Source organism: Anoplopoma fimbria, chromosome 12 (genome assembly GCF_027596085.1).
Source record: "Anoplopoma fimbria isolate UVic2021 breed Golden Eagle Sablefish chromosome 12, Afim_UVic_2022, whole genome shotgun sequence".
NCBI classification, from domain to species: domain Eukaryota; kingdom Metazoa; phylum Chordata; class Actinopteri; order Perciformes; family Anoplopomatidae; genus Anoplopoma; species Anoplopoma fimbria.
In genome coordinates, this window is record NC_072460.1 from 14,596,079 (window position 1) to 14,611,961 (window position 15,883).

At 42.5% G+C, this 15,883-nt stretch overlaps 1 protein-coding gene and 2 non-coding genes across 4 annotated transcripts; all 3 read left to right on the top strand.

Annotated features, from left to right (window-relative positions):
* Positions 1-116: 116 nt before the first annotated feature.
* Positions 117-15,748, top strand: uba1 (ubiquitin-like modifier activating enzyme 1). 2 transcript variants are annotated; one of them, XM_054608482.1, is made up of 26 exons: positions 117-332; positions 3,241-3,357; positions 3,439-3,497; positions 3,611-3,779; positions 5,066-5,200; positions 5,294-5,400; positions 5,495-5,585; positions 5,717-5,849; positions 5,939-6,036; positions 6,295-6,441; positions 6,777-6,953; positions 7,418-7,525; positions 7,629-7,709; positions 8,331-8,483; positions 9,103-9,268; positions 9,400-9,596; positions 10,681-10,745; positions 11,336-11,531; positions 12,109-12,183; positions 12,291-12,480; positions 12,582-12,667; positions 12,798-12,890; positions 13,598-13,789; positions 14,167-14,268; positions 14,361-14,461; positions 14,561-15,748. In XM_054608482.1, the coding sequence occupies exons 2-26, from the start codon at positions 3,241-3,243 to the stop codon at positions 14,694-14,696; spliced, it is 3,174 nt and encodes a 1,057-aa protein (XP_054464457.1). In that variant the 5' UTR covers positions 117-332; the 3' UTR covers positions 14,697-15,748. The 2 variants fall into 2 exon arrangements, with proteins under 2 accessions (XP_054464457.1, XP_054464458.1); XM_054608483.1 differs by lacking the exon at positions 117-332 and adding an exon at positions 1,571-1,838.
* On the top strand, positions 13,305-13,425 carry LOC129100433 (small nucleolar RNA U6-53/MBII-28). Its single transcript, XR_008531667.1, has one exon. It is a non-coding gene; the product is annotated as a small nucleolar RNA U6-53/MBII-28 (small nucleolar RNA).
* Positions 13,928-14,048, top strand: LOC129100432 (small nucleolar RNA U6-53/MBII-28). Its single transcript, XR_008531666.1, has one exon. It is a non-coding gene; the product is annotated as a small nucleolar RNA U6-53/MBII-28 (small nucleolar RNA).
* Positions 15,749-15,883: the final 135 nt, after the last annotated feature.

Below are 15,883 nucleotides of genomic sequence, written 5' to 3' on the forward strand. Positions count from 1 at the left end.
TTAAAGAAGCAGATGACATTGTTTCCCCCCATGAATCAATTGGAAACACTTTTCGGTGGACCCTCTGGACGGGGATGTGGTTGTGCCTGTAACGTGCACATGTTGCTGCTTTGCTTTGCTTTGAGCTGAAATAGAGTGAGGGGAAACGGTTCTGGAACAGCCGGTCAGGCAGCCGTCCAGCGGAAAAAACTCACACAGAGCCCGCCACCCCGACACACGGCTCAGTTCGCAATCAGCGGCAGTGTTGAATTCTCACATTGTTTGTCAGATTTCTTGCTTTAAATACAAGCCGATTTTAATACTACAGATCAGGCCGAGTAATATCGGATGTGGTAAGTTCTGCACACTTGTGTAAGCTCTCGCCTTTGGTAGTGTTAGCCTCAGCTAGTTGGCTAACATTAGCTAGTTAGCTAACATAGCGGGCACAAGTAGGGAAAAAGTGGTTGGGTGGCTAGATAGCTCCAAAGCTAGCCGCACACAAGCTAACAACTACGCAGTCGTTTGATCTGCGTTACTGGGACTCGTTAGCGCGAGCTGCTGCTGCCTAGCTGAACGTTTTCCCCCGTGCGCCTCGGCTAACCGTCGCTTAGAACCCAATGGAACGTAGCCGTTAACCATAAATTTGAATTTGAACGTTCCATGTGTAGAAGCTGCTGTGGGGATGTGTGTGTGTGATGAAGACCGTTAGCCGAGCAGCTAGGAGGCTACAAACACCAACTTACATGGGAACAGTTCACAGGCAGACACGGGCTGCCTCGTACCTGGAGCCCACTCACCACATTCACCTCGATAGCTGTGTTTTGTTGAACGTGACAATAAGGGCTGTCGGTGATTGCGTTGCCACAGTAACGTAACATTTCTGGTTTCTCCTCCTGGCAACTTGAGAAGTGACATTAATGCGATAAAATGGATTAATTGTGTTGTTTTTTCCTCCATCTCTCAGCAATGGTGTATAAAAGGGGGAACCCCCCTCGACATGTGTCCCCGAGAATATGCGGCCCACTCTCTCTCTCTCTCTCTGGGCCTTTGTCATTTTGCAAGGCACCCCCTCCCCCAACCCTCCTCCTCTGTAAGGAGAGCTCACCCCTAACCTCAACGTACCCGGGCCCGACGCTCAGCATCACCCCGGCCAGCAGCCTGCCTAGTGCCGTACCTGTCTGCCGTCACTGAGGCACCGCCAGCTGCCCATGTGTGTGTCTGGAGACAGGAAAAGCAGGATTTCTTCAAACCACAATAGACCAAATGTGGTTGCAGAGATCACGTCTAGTCTGGTTAAAGCCTCTCATGTGAGGATGCATTGTGTCAACGTACCCCTGAGTTTAAACCACATTTAAATCACCTTAAATTGCTCTTTATGTTGAAAATAACCTAAAACACTCAGTGTTTTTTTAAGAGTAATTGCTACATACATGTGTGCACGGTTCTCCTTGTGCTTCATTGTACAGTAACATGCATCTTCTTCTTGCAAGGGAGGGTTGAGGCTCATGTGTGGCAGCCAATGGGCGGCCCTCCCGTGTGGGCAGCGTGCTCAGCGCCACCCTTCCCTGTTGAGAGTCTCAGCCCCTGCGTCACTCAGCCTCCGCCCCTTTCTCTCTCTCCCCAGCTGCCATTTTGGTTTTGTTCCCGTCTGCAGTCGCGAAGCCAGCAACGCAACTCCAGAGGAGACTCTCTGCTCATCGACGTAGTGACTCGACAGTATAGAGCAGCCTGTAGCCCCGCAGCGCGTTTCTTTCTCCTTTGTGCCCCGTCGTCGAGTTTAACCCATCGGCCTTCCTCACGTCTAGACACTGCGGGAGAGGAGCGGGTTCGCATTGGGTAGGAACCGAGAAGGATTATTGGTAAGGAAGGAGGAACCAGTGGACACGAGTGTAATGGCTAACACATCCTCCCCCCTCTCTCTCTCTCTTACATTGAGAGCTGAACTGGTGTTTTTTGTCCACGCATTGACACGTCGAGCTGTGTGTTTAATCCAAGCAGGGTCGCTGGGTGTCGTCTGCATCCAGCCCTCGTTTCGTTTCCTCTCTGGTGAAGTGGTGAGGGGACGTGCAGGCCTCGGCCGGGCTGGTAACCTGACTGGTGGGACTTGCAGGCTGGTGTTTTCTTGCTGCTTAAGTTATTAATGTCCCGACTCTCTGGTGACTGATTGGTGGCACACAGCCTCACTTTAACCAGATTGTTATTTGCTGTATCCTCCTCTTAAAGGACGACACACGTCGCATCCTCTGTTATGAGTGTTATGTTGTGGATGAGGGCCACAGCTCTGCCCTCTTTGCTGTATCATGTCCTATCAGCCTTCATTTTCGTTTTTGACTCGACGGCCGTTTCCGTTATAAACGTGACCTTATTTTATCCCAGCCGGCTTTAACGCCATTGTTCAAGGCTTGGTCCAGCTCCCACTGTCGGCTGTGAGGCGGCTTATACACGGTTTAGTTTGAGTTTTGGGTCGTAAATGGAGCTGCTTTGGATGCGGAAATTGTCGGTGATATTGTTCACCGAGCGGTGGAAATGTTTACGAGGCACTGCGGCCTGTTACACTTGTTACCCCCAAGTGACCGGATTTGCCTGGATTATCTCGTTAATCATCATGTAACGTTACCCTGGTATTATTAAAATATATATATTCGATAATATAATCCTATTTTAACCGAGGAGGCCCTTGTGTCCACACCTGCAGGCCGTCATGAGGTGTTGCTCACTTTACCGCAGTGAAGTTTTAATGATTCAGCTGTTTTTGTTGAAACCGTGTTTGCGGCCCTTAAATGCCGGTATAATGAACAATGGCAGTGAACATGCCAAGCCCGTCTCTGACCATGAAAAGTGATAATGCTGCTATTCATGGCTCTTCCCAGGCTCTGTTCGTTTTCTAACAGATTTGTGTTTGGCCTGCAGCCAGCCCAGCTGCTCCCTGGACTAGAAATCCTCTCTTCAACATTGGGGCATTTAGCATTGGGTAGCATTTAGCTAGGATACTTTTAGTAATGGAACATGGCATTGAGTCATGGGGTTTTCACTAATTTGTAAATTAATTTGAACTTATTCTTTTTTGAAAACCTCCTGTGTTAAATAAACGTAGGGACACAAAGTTGCCCTGTCTGCTTGCTTTATTTAATCATTGAGGTAGTCATATTATCATTATTAATTAATTATTATAAACTTGAAAAGGGGGAAAGTTTAGTGTCTATGTGGGGGCAGCTTGTTGTGCCTGATAGGACAGTCTTAACAGTGTGTGTTGATGCACAGATGTCCAGCTCGCCGCTGTCCAAGAAGCGTCGCTTGTCACCAACAGAGACGAAGACGGGATCCCACTGCTCCTCATCTAACTCTGTCAGAACTGATCTGTCCCACACACCTGCCAACGTAAGTACTAACATATACACTATACAACTTTTGTAGAACGTGTTGCACAAACCGATTGCAAACCCTCTTTGTTTTCCCCAGGGCATGGCTAAGAATGGCAATGATGCTGAGATCGATGAAGGCCTGTACTCCAGACAACTGTAAGTCTTATCTCTGGACTTTTTGCCCTAATGAAGGAAAACTGACTGTGTTGTTAAACACAGATGTTCAACAATGCATAGTTGTACTAATGGTACGTTCTCTCTTTCTGTAGTTATGTGTTAGGCCATGACGCTATGAAGCGAATGCAGAACTCCAATGTCCTTGTCTCTGGTATGAGAGGTCTTGGAGTGGAGATTGCCAAGAACGTCATCCTCGGAGGAGTTAGAAGTGTCACTGTGCATGACCAAGGAGTTGCAGAATGGAGAGACCTCTCCTCTCAGGTATGTGGAGCCATGCATAGATATTCTAATTTTGCAACTGTAGAGCATTTTCTTTTTATTGTTTGTAATCAGTCAGGCAGACAGTGGTTCACTCAGCCATTCCTCTTTATTGGAGCTACATCTAATGTGCAATTGTCTTTGAGCTTGATTCCAAAGTGCAGTGTTGCTCTATCTGTTATGAGTCAGTAGTTGTGTTGTATTGTTGCCATCCAAAAAGACGCCTGCAGCCACCCCCACCCTTGCTAACCATGGGCTGACCCAGATTTATCAGTTGGTGGCCTCTCTCTGGGTCATAATCATAGAAGAGCTAAAGCCTGTTTTAGGGCATCATTACAGTGGAGAGATTGTTTAGGTCTGCCAGCCTGCGTCCCTGAAATCTGATGTGTCTATTTAGGGCCAGACAGATGCATGTGTGTGTGTGTATAGACTTCTCAGGTGTTCAATGAGGAGGCTCACAGATCTCTGTGACCTTACAGAAGTGTTTCTTGCATATGTAATCATCCAGTCCTAGTTTAACCTTGTGCCCTTAAATATTTCTATTTTAGCCATTGGTATTTGCCCTAGTTTCCTTACTCATTCAAGCTAAATTAGAGAAGTCTATTTTTATTTCTGAGGCTTATTTGACATGCTGTCCATCTTTATACTAAAGCGTCCTTTAATCATCATCATCTGAATCTGAGGCCATGTCCGCACATTTAAAAAAAAAAAAACCCAGCTCTTTACCTCCGATTTGTCTTTTCTTCCACACAGTCAATGGTTTTTATTTTTGGATCACATTTTCCTAAATATTTATATATTCCCGCAAAGTAATGTCCGGCTGTTGTTCAGCAGAGTTGTGACAAAACTAACTTTCCCTTACTCGCCCTGAACACTTATTTTGAATCTCAGTAGAGCCAGTTGGCTACTGGTTGTGTATTTGACTATATTGAAACACAAAATAAATCATTGTGTAGATTAAGAGCTGAGAGAAAAAAATGTTTAAACTGCTCAAACCAAGTGGAGTGACTAAATTGTGGTAGCCTCTCACGACTAAATGATTCCAAAATTTGACATCAACTGAAAGATGGAGCAGTTAAAAAAAGATGTAGCATATTTTTGTGTTTTTTGGTATTTCGGTGTGAATGGAGAACCCTTCCAAAATTATTTAAGTATGAAAGAAGTTGTTTTCACAAAGTGTGTCTTTGTGTGGACATGGTGTCTCTTCTCCTTTATTACCATATCTGGCACGTGAGCTTGATTGACTGGGTATCAGTTATTTCCTGAATTTCTATCTATATTGTTTTCAGTTTTACCTTCGGGAGGAGGACCTGGGGAAGAACAGAGCAGAGGTGAGTCAGCACCGTCTGGCTGAACTCAACAACTACGTCCCTGTGACCGCCTACACCGAAACACTCACTGAAGACTATCTGACCAAGTTCCAGGTAAAAATTTAGGTAGAAACTAGTGCCCCTTCAGTTCAGCAGTAAGAAAGGGGGAAAAATTGGTGTTTAAATTTGTCTTTTGTTGCGACCTAGGTGGTAGTACTGACTAACTCCACCCTGGAAGAGCAGCAGCAACTGGGAGAGATATGCCACAGCAAGGGAATCAAGCTGATTGTTGCAGACACGCGTGGTCTGTTTGGGTAAGATTATGACTCCTCTTGTGGTTTTACCTCTCACATGGATTTATAACAGTCTGTCAGTGTCTAATGTGCATTTTCACTTTGTGTTTTGTAGCCAGCTGTTCTGTGACTTTGGTGATGAGATGGTAGTGTTTGACAGCAATGGAGAGCAGCCATTGAGTGCCATGATTTCTATGATAACCAAGGTAAGTCCTTATGTCTGACCAAGAAAAAAAAATCTTCTTTTTTCCAACCACTCGCTGGTATTAAGATTGAGGACAAGCTTCAAGACAGATTTTGTTTTAAACCAAACGTTGTTCACTTTTGGTTTCTCCAGGACAATCAAGGGGTTGTGACATGTCTTGACGAGGCTCGTCATGGCTTTGAGAGTGGAGACTATGTCACCTTCACAGAGGTTCAGGGTATGACAGAGCTCAATGGCTGCCAGCCAGTGGAAATTAAAGTTCTGGGTAAGACCTATTTCTATTTAAGGGAAAAATAAGTTTTGGCTAGTGTGGTTATAACTGTTACAAATTTACATTATTTCCTCTCTGTCCAGGTCCCTACACCTTCAGCATCTGTGAGACAACTGGTTTTACAGACTATATTAGAGGAGGAATTGTCTCCCAGGTCAAGATGCCCAAGAAGATCACTTTTGTAAGTGGCTGCCGTTTCCACAATTTCCCAAGTTATGGCACATTGACATGGGAGTAAATTTATATAAAAAAAGCATATTTTTTTTAAGAAGGTTACATTATAGACCTTTGAAGCGTTTCCCCCCCCATTATTGCCACCGATAAGCAAAACAGCATCTAATCATCACGATACTAGTGCCACAACATTATTTGATGATGCTGTCACCAGAGGAATATTTAAATGAGTTCAACCTCACTATTGTTTGTCTTTCCCATGCAGAAATCCATCTCTTCCTCCATGGCTGAGCCAGAGTTCATGCTGACAGACTTTGCCAAGTTCGAGCGTCCAGGGCAGCTGCATGTGGGCTTCCAGGCTATCCATGCCTACCAGAAGAAACACAACCACCTTCCTGCACCTTGGAACCGGGTAAATCTTGATCATTTTATTATTATATATACCACCAGTGGCTTGATTTTTCTGATATTTGATTTAATTAGTATTGATAAAACACAACTATCTGATCAATGTTTTGATAATGGCTTTTAATAGGCAGAGTAACAGTCAAGTGTTGTTGTATTATTCAGTTAGTTGTTGTGAATAACATAATTTAGCCTCTATCATTACATCCTGAAGCAAAAAATGATTGTTGGATTACTTATGAATAATTGTGCAGAACTGCATGGCAACATTTACACTCGATTAGCATTAGTCATTGAGATTTCTTTAGCATTTTGTAACGTGCTGAGCTGTGTGTATTCCAGGCTGACGGTGAGGAGCTATTGACATTAGCCAAAGAGGTTAATGCTGCCCAGACAGGGTCAGCTAAAGTGGAGCAGATGGATGAAGCTCTTATCAAAAAGCTGTCATATGTTGCTGCTGGTGACCTCGCCCCTGTCGATGCTTTCATTGGCGGTCTGGCTGCACAGGAAGTGATGAAGGTCAGTGGTACACTGTGCAAATTGTGGTGGTTTCAGTCTTACAGTATCTGCTGTAGTTATGTGTTTTTGTTTTTAGTCTTTTTAGGTATATCGCTATGTAAGGTGGGTTATCTGTTTCATTGTGAAGCTGTTTTAGTGTTTTCGATTAGACATGTTTGGACATGTATTGCACTAACTTGTTTTAAACTTAACTCCATAAGACAAAAGTAGTGTTGCATTTTTTCTACAGTTGTATAATATAGTATTTAAAATAACTAAGCAGCTTATAATACATTATTAAACTACAAGTGACAACATTTGTTTTAATCAATAAAAATACAAACTTTTATTACCTTATTCTTTGAATTGTGTGTTTGCAATGTAGAAAAAAACATTATAGATGACTATAACAAAAAAGGGATAGCATTTAGAAATTTGAATGGCTTACACTGACTTCTGAGTGGTTGAAATGATTTTTCTTTTAGGCATGCACTGGAAAATTTATGCCCATAATGCAGTGGCTGTACTTTGATGCCCTGGAGTGCCTGACTGAAGAGGAAGGAGTCGAGCTCACAGAGGAAGAGTGTGCCCCAGTAGGTGTTCAGAGCACATCACACACTTGTACTGAGGACAGATGCACATGATGATGAAACAATGGTGTAAAACTGTTTCTTTGTCTCCATCGTTTTCTCCCAGAGGAACTGCCGATACGATGGGCAGATTGCAGTGTTTGGCACGAAGCTGCAGGATTTACTTGCCAAACAGCGCTACTTCCTGGTGAGTCAGCCAATGGAAAACTTTCCAACACAACTACTCTGTTGTCCTGTTGCTAAGGGAGTCTGTTGATAATCTATACATTTTATTGTCAATAAATTCCACGAAAATACCAAAATCAGCATCTAAACCTGCAGAGCTCGCTGACCTAATGGTGTAACGAACAACAAAGGATCTGTATATGCCAATATGGATCATCAATGATTGGCAATTAGTGTCAATGGCAAACAATTGTGATAGTAAAAGTTATATTTGCTCCCTTTTTTCTTTTGTACTGATCTTATCTGTGATACAATCTGAACCGGGAGTTAATGATCTGTGGCACCACCATTTTCAAGCCCTCTTCTGCCTGAAAGGCAAAGTTTTGAGGCTGCTGTCTGCAGACATCACGCCTCTTTCACATTGCCCCGGCTGCTAGTCTGCACTTCTCTCACTTTACCATATTTGAATATTTTTAATATGTTTTGACCTAGGTGTACCGCAAGCATGCTCCGTCTCTATAGTTCAAGGCTAATATTTTTCTATTATGCAATATAAATGGATGTCGTTTGATAAATGGTGTCTTCCAATGGCGCATACGGTGAAACATGGCTTTACTCACTGAGAGGGGTTTTATCATTCCAGGTTGGAGCTGGGGCCATTGGCTGCGAGCTGTTGAAAAACTTTGCCATGATTGGACTGGCAGGTGGGGAGGGCGAGGTCATTGTGACAGACATGGACACCATAGAGAAGTCCAACCTCAACAGACAGTTCCTCTTCAGACCCTCCGATGTTACGGTCAGTATCATTTTTGCTCAATCCAGGGTAGATATAGTTTATAGTGCACATTAGTTGGCCATTTATCGATTGAATTTCATGTTTCCGAGCAGTGCTGGATATGGATTTCCTCTTGATTGTAACTGCTTCTGAGTTCACTTGCTTCAATTGCTGTAGATGGATGATGTCATGATACAACATTAAAAACAGGAAACAACAAGCCTGCGGTCATAATGGCTCATTGTCATAGTATTAGTGTATTGGTTATTTTACATGGTGCTAAATTAAATGCACTGACCTTTCAAGTTACTGCTTGGTATCGGAACACTATCATTGATACATGGCATTGCTCTCAGTTCATTCAAGGATGACATTATGTTACAAAGAAATTGTGATTTGAGGAACCCTTAACTGCCAGACGCATGCCGTAGGCCACAAGTATTGTTGTAATGTCGTTATTGATGATATCTTCATTCTGAAGGACTAAAACTTAGTATTAGCAAAGAGTATTTTTGTGTGTGACACAAGTCAGTCAATAAAATATGACCACTGTAGTGGTTTTCAGGTGGTAAGTTGTGAAACTGATGTTTGAATGTCAACAGAAGTTGTCACTATTAATGTCAATTGTATGTGTAAACAGAAAATGAAGAGTGACACAGCAGCTGCTGCAGTGAAGCAGATGAACCCCTCCATCAGGATCACAGGTCACCAGAACAGGGTGGGCCCCGACACAGAGAGGGTCTATGACGATGACTTCTTTGAAAGCCTTGATGGCGTGGCTAATGCACTGGACAATGTTGATGCACGTAAGGGACACAGAAATTTTAATTATTTCAAATCTTTTCGACAACTGACTGTTTAATTAATAAATGTAATTCATGATCTTGACTCTTGAACCCATACACCACCCTCTTTATTGTTTGTGCCCATTGTACAGGTATGTACATGGATCGGAGATGTGTGTACTACCGTAAACCCTTACTGGAGTCTGGTACTCTGGGTACCAAAGGCAATGTCCAGGTTGTGATCCCCTTCCTCACAGAGTCGTACAGCTCCAGCCAAGACCCCCCTGAGAAGTCCATCCCCATCTGTACGCTCAAGAACTTCCCAAATGCCATTGAACACACACTGCAGGTCAGTAGGTCCACAATCTCTCCTTTGCTTAACCCTGCCGCCACTGCTACTGTGTCAAGCTGTCAAAGCTACTCCCTGAAGAAATATTATCTAATTTATGGTAAAACAGAAAGCGATTTCAGAAAGGAGCAGGCAAAAGGTTCTACAATATGCGTTAGAAGCATAAACCAAGGATGTCAAACTGACTCGGCCTAAAAAAACTGATTTAAAAAGATCAACATGGAAGTTAAAGCATAACGTTACAGATCAGACGTGAACAACCACACCATGAGTGCTTGGTATTTGCTACTCACAGGCTGATTGTAATAAGTGTCTGACAACATTATGTAAGGACCCTACAGAGATGGACCTTTTTGTGAAAGGGTCAAATCCTTTGTTTAACTGAACCAAACAGCAGTTGTATTGCTTTTGCCAAATACACCAGACTCCAAAAACAGTAATGTTACTGTATCATAAATACAACTAAATCTGAGGTTGACAGAGATGAAAAAAAATCTAACCTGACTTGGTTAGTCTCTCCACCAACTATGCTTTGGTCAAAATGAACCCAACATTGGATGTGTAAAAATTCTGCCTCAAAAGCTGATTCCCTCAGCTGCTTCTCTGATGCTTCACCTAACATGGTGAACGAAGGGTTTATTTAGAAAAAAAAACCTGAGTTTGTGATAGTTAAAGTGTAAAGATGAAATCAGGCAGTTTTGGTGGGTTTAATGTAGATATTTTCCATTTATAAGACATTGTAAAATTACTGTTTGTGTCAATGGAGTCTTGTGTGTTTAGCGAGAGATATTGCTGCGGTTTCTGGTTAAACAAAAAAATATTTTACTCTTAAACAAAAAGGTCAATCTGTAGGGACCCTTTATCTTACTCACTGTAACAAAAATGAAGCATCTGTGTAATGTCAGTTGCTAGTGTGGCTTTGAAGTGATGCTACGCTATGATAGGCCAGTCTTTGTTTATGGGGCAGAGACTTAGCAAAGGGTCAATATTGACACAATATGATTTAGTTTGACACATACTTTATTTCTGATTTAGTGAGTTGAGTGTATGAATGATCTTCTCCTCAACCATGTCTTTTGTTCAGTGGGCCCGCGATGAGTTTGAGGGACTATTCAAACAGCCACCAGAGAATGCCTTGCAGTACTTGACGTGAGTTGCCTTCCTTTTCATATGAAAGTGATTATGTGATATTATTGTAGTTCCTCATATGACATGCTTTTTTTCATCATGAAAATTATTCAGATTTGCAAAATGACTTCTCTTTGCATTAATAGTTGGAGCTGGTGATAATGTCATGTGTTAGTGGAATTTTGTGAGCTCTTCAGTAGTGATTATGTGATATTATTGTAGTTCCTCATATGACATGCTTTTTTTTTCATCATGAAAATTATTCAGATTTGCAAAATGACTTCTCTTTGCATTAATAGTTGGAGCTGGTGATAATGTCATGTGTTAGTGGAATTTCTTTGTGAGCTCTTCAGTACTTGTAAAAGCTTGCCTCATGTCTGTTCTCAATCTGTAAAAGGGCTAAAATGGGTCCCCTTATTTTTCTAAGGTTCGATATTGAAAAGCTTTTTTGGAGAACTACAGACTATATTTAAACCCTGATAAAAAACAAAATCCCAATGCTTAAAATGAATCTATAACTGAACCTGCTGGGTAAACAACATAAACAAAATGTGACGGCTCTTTAATTGTTTGTAACCACCTTATGAGGTTTATGATCATTGTCCTTACAGAGATCCCAAATTCATGGAGCGTACTCTGAAACTCCCCGGCGCTCAGCCTGTGGAGGTGCTGGAGGCTGTTTACAAGAGTCTTGTCACAGACTGCCCCCACAGCTGGGCTGACTGTGTAGCCTGGGCACGCAACCACTGGCAATGCCAATACAGCAACAACATCCGCCAGCTACTGCACAACTTCCCTCCAGATCAGGTACATACTGAACTCACTGCATGATGAAAATCACAATAGACTGGTTGTGCTAGCAGTCAAACATTCTAAATGTTATCCTTTTACTTTGTTAAAGCCATCTGTAGTGCTGCATATCAATGCACAATAAGGAGAAATGCATGATTTTATTTCCACATTTACTTTATGTAAGTACAACCCTTTGTTATGAAAAGGGCTTTAGGCATGTAACTGATGAAATATTTTCCTGCGGGTGTACTTGCAGCCTTGACTCAGAGCTCTGTTTTTTTTAATTGAGATGATGCGAATGTACTGGATAAGTATGTTAAGAATTAAGGTTAACACCGACCATCAACCACAACGCCCTGGATGGTGTCAGACCTTTTGTTACATGTTCTCATTTCTCTCCCCTCATCCCCTGTCAATTCTTTATTTTTGGCAATCTAATAAAGGTTTACAATTTTAATCAATCCAATTTTCATAAGTAATGAGAACTGTCATGGAACAATCATGAAATATTCATTCCCAACCCCAGCTTTATTTTAAGGTTCTGCATTTTAATGACTATTTTGATGATTCATTTATTTTGTATGTCTTTCAGCTAACCAGCTCCGGTGCCCCCTTCTGGTCTGGCCCAAAAAGGTGTCCTCATCCTTTAGATTTCAGCACTAGCAATGTAAGTATGGGTCAATTATGTTTCTTTTGTACTCCTGCTTGACTATTATCTGCTCTGAACTTGTCAATCTAGTCACAACATAATGACAGAAGTTCTCTCTTGTGTAGGAGCTGCACATGGACTATGTAGTGGCAGGAGCCAACCTGTTTGCCCAGTCATACGGCATGAAAGGCAGCACTGATCGTGCAGGTGTGGTTAAGATCTTGCAGGACGTCAAGGTGCCGACCTTCATCCCTCGTTCAGGGGTTAAAATCCATGTCTCTGATCAGGAGCTGCAGAATAGCAATTCCTCTGTTGGTAAGATATGCAAATGTGTGTATGTACAAGCTTACAAGTTTAATTCAGGTGTCACTACAGATGCTGTGATGCACATGACCAACTGATCTCTTTTTATATAGATGACTCCAGGCTGGAGGAGCTGAAGGTCCAGCTACCTTCTCCTGAGACTTCCAACTTCAAACTTTGCGCCATTGACTTTGAGAAGGTACAGTCTTTCTTCCTATATCTACATTTATCTGTAAACACTCCAACTGTGCTGTTAGTCCTCAATGCAACCTCAACCTGCGCTAATTGTAGTCCTGTTTTTGTGACGGTTGTGCACCCTATGTTAACAGGATGATGACACCAACTTCCACATGGACTTCATTGTAGCATCATCCAACCTGAGAGCAGAGAATTACGACATTCCCCCCACAGACAGACACAAGGTGGGGAAACACATTTTTATGGGTTTGACTTTAATAACTTTTTAATGTAGACAAGTGTGACTATGTCGTTTATTTTAAAGATGCGTCCACAGAGCTTTTAGAAAGGTGCTGATTGAATTAATAATTTAGTGTAACAAACTAGTCAAGTAGTGAGCCGTCATTCTGTTTATCTCATTTATTATGTAACTCAGCAGAACATGGGGGGACATTTTTATCTTCCAAATCTGTTTACTTGAATCAGTTAGATACTTGTTCCTACATCCTCTACAGAACTGGCAAACACTTGTTGTGACGTGAGTGCAATAGATTGGGGGAAGGAAAAGTGCGACATCTAGTGGCTGAATGATAACAGTGTTATCAATAGCACTTCTATTGTCGCTTTGAGGGTTGCTTATTGTCATAAGATGTTTTTAGCTCCGATGATGATACAGCCATGCTAATACTGATACACCAGGCGGATGAAGTTCGTCTGCCTGGGTGTAAGTGAGTGTTACTCACCTTCTCACACTGATGGTATCAGTGTGGGCTGAGGAGAAATATAAATGTTTTTTGTTTTTTTTAATGTGACTTATACCCTGCTCTTAATGTCTTTTTGAATAAACGGCACTAATGACTGGGTGGTATTTAGCACATTCTAACTCCTTGAAACAATAATTAACTCTGTTCTCTTTCTTCATTATGCTGGTTCTCATCACCGTCCAATACAGAGCAAACTGATCGCTGGCAAGATCATTCCTGCCATCGCCACTACCACGGCCGCAGTGGTGGGTCTGGTGTGCCTGGAGCTCATCAAGATTATCCGAGGACACAAGAAGCTGGAATCCTACAAGAATGGCTTCATGAACTTGGCCCTGCCTTTCTTTGCCTTCTCTGAGCCCATTGCTGCTCCAACACACAAGGTAGGCAGCTGCCTGTGTATCAATGTTTGGGCTGCTTAGGTGTCTATATGATGACATATCATGTGTCCTTACTGTAGGAAAATGTTTTCCTCTTTAATACTCAAGATGTTTATATTAATATTGTCAGGATGTTTTGAGCTCCGATGATGATCCCGCCATGCTAATACTGATACACCAGGCAGATGAAGTTCGTCTGCCTGGGTGTAAGTGAGTGCAACTGACCTTCTCACGCTGATGGTATCAGTGTGTGCTGAGGAGAAATATATATATATATATTATACTTAATGTGTTTTAGCAAAGAGCAGCAATAACTGGGCGCTGTTTGTTTGGTCTCTCTGTGACTGACATCATTGGCATCCATACTCTTGTTTTTGCAGTACTACGAAATTGATTGGACGTTGTGGGATCGCTTCGAGGTCACAGGGTTGCAGCCCAATGGGGAGGAGATGACCCTCAGACAGTTCCTGGACTACTTTAAAGTACGTTCTCATCAACTTCTCTATACTTAACCGCCACATGGTTTCTGGTGCACAATTAACAAAACACTATTTTTGTTTTTGTGTTCTCTTAGAATGAGCATAAGTTGGAGATCACCATGCTTTCTCAGGGAGTGTCCATGCTCTATTCCTTCTTCATGCCTGCTGCCAAACTCAAAGAGAGACTGGACTTGCCGTGAGTGTATATATTGTAGATGCACCTCTTTTAGAATGAGAAACATCAAATTTAAGTGTATTATTCATTTTCATAAATGTGTTCTTCTGTGTCCTGTAGGATGACGGAGATTGTCACCAAGGTGTCCAAAAAGAAGCTGGGCAAGCATGTGAAAGCCTTGGTGTTTGAGCTGTGCTGTAACGACCTGACGGATGAAGATGTGGAAGTGCCCTATGTCAGATACACCATCCGCTGAGCTCCACACTGAACCCACCCACAGGAGGCTGGGAATTGCAGGAGGGGAGACAAGGGTTGGGTGTTCTATGTGAGGAGTTGATGTGGGGATTGGGGGTGGGTGGGTTTATCCAGGTCAGCTCTGTTGGATCAATCAGTTTTTTTTTTTTTTTTTTTTAGGCCTGTGGTTTGATTAAGCCTGTGCCTGAGTGTACATAGCCCCAGTAAGCGGATTTAAGGATACTTGTATGTGTGTTAGGGATCCAGTTGTTTCTTGGCTGTGGGAACAGGGGGTGTCATTGGAGGAGGGGAGCATGTATACAGGACCTCTTGATGTTCCTCAGAAGCTCTCTGCTCAGCTTATTTCTAAGCCTTAGTGTTCTCTCGGTACTCCTAAACCCAGCTAGTGTCTCTCTGAAACATCCTCAAACTCTGTACTAGCCTTCAGCACTAAAGGAGGGATCTTTTAATCCAGCCAACTGTCTCCCCTCCACTCTACTGGCTCCCTTGCCTCCCCCAACCCCTGTCTAGTAGACCCGGTCCAACGTTACTGTTTTCTTTTTCAAAGATCCACCTCCCTTAAATAAAAAGAAGTTCAGCTATGAATCCCAAAAACAGTGACACATGTATTCAGAATCCATTTTTCCCCTGGGCCTTATCACTGCCCTTAATTATACCCGAGACTCCAATTTTGCAACTGTAGAAGCACCTGAAGACCCAGCTAAACCTGAGTCAACAGCCTCCCCTGACTAGAAAATGACCATTGTCGTTTGAGGCGCCCCTACACCCACCTCATCTAGCACTGTGGCTTGGAGGGGCTCTTGCACATGACATCAGTTTTCTCTTTATTCTCTTTATATTTCATGTATTTTGGTCCTTTCTATTATATTTTTTTGGGTGTGGGAGGGGGAGGGGGCTGATGGTTTTGGCACACACCTTTTAGATCATAAACAGCCTTCTTTCTACTTTGTTAACTCAAAACGACATAACAGTGTAAGAGCAAGGCAATGAGATGCATCTTGAAATGGGAGCACTTAGTGTGATAGTGAATAAACATGTAAAAACAAACCTGAATTTGTGTCTTTTTCTTTCTTTCTTTTTTTCTTTTGTGAGGTAGTTTTGGTCAACCTGTTATGTCCCTTGTGGTGTATAATTTGTGGTATTTTTCCTCCGACTCGCTTCTGGCTCTTTCATCAGAAGTTTCAATAT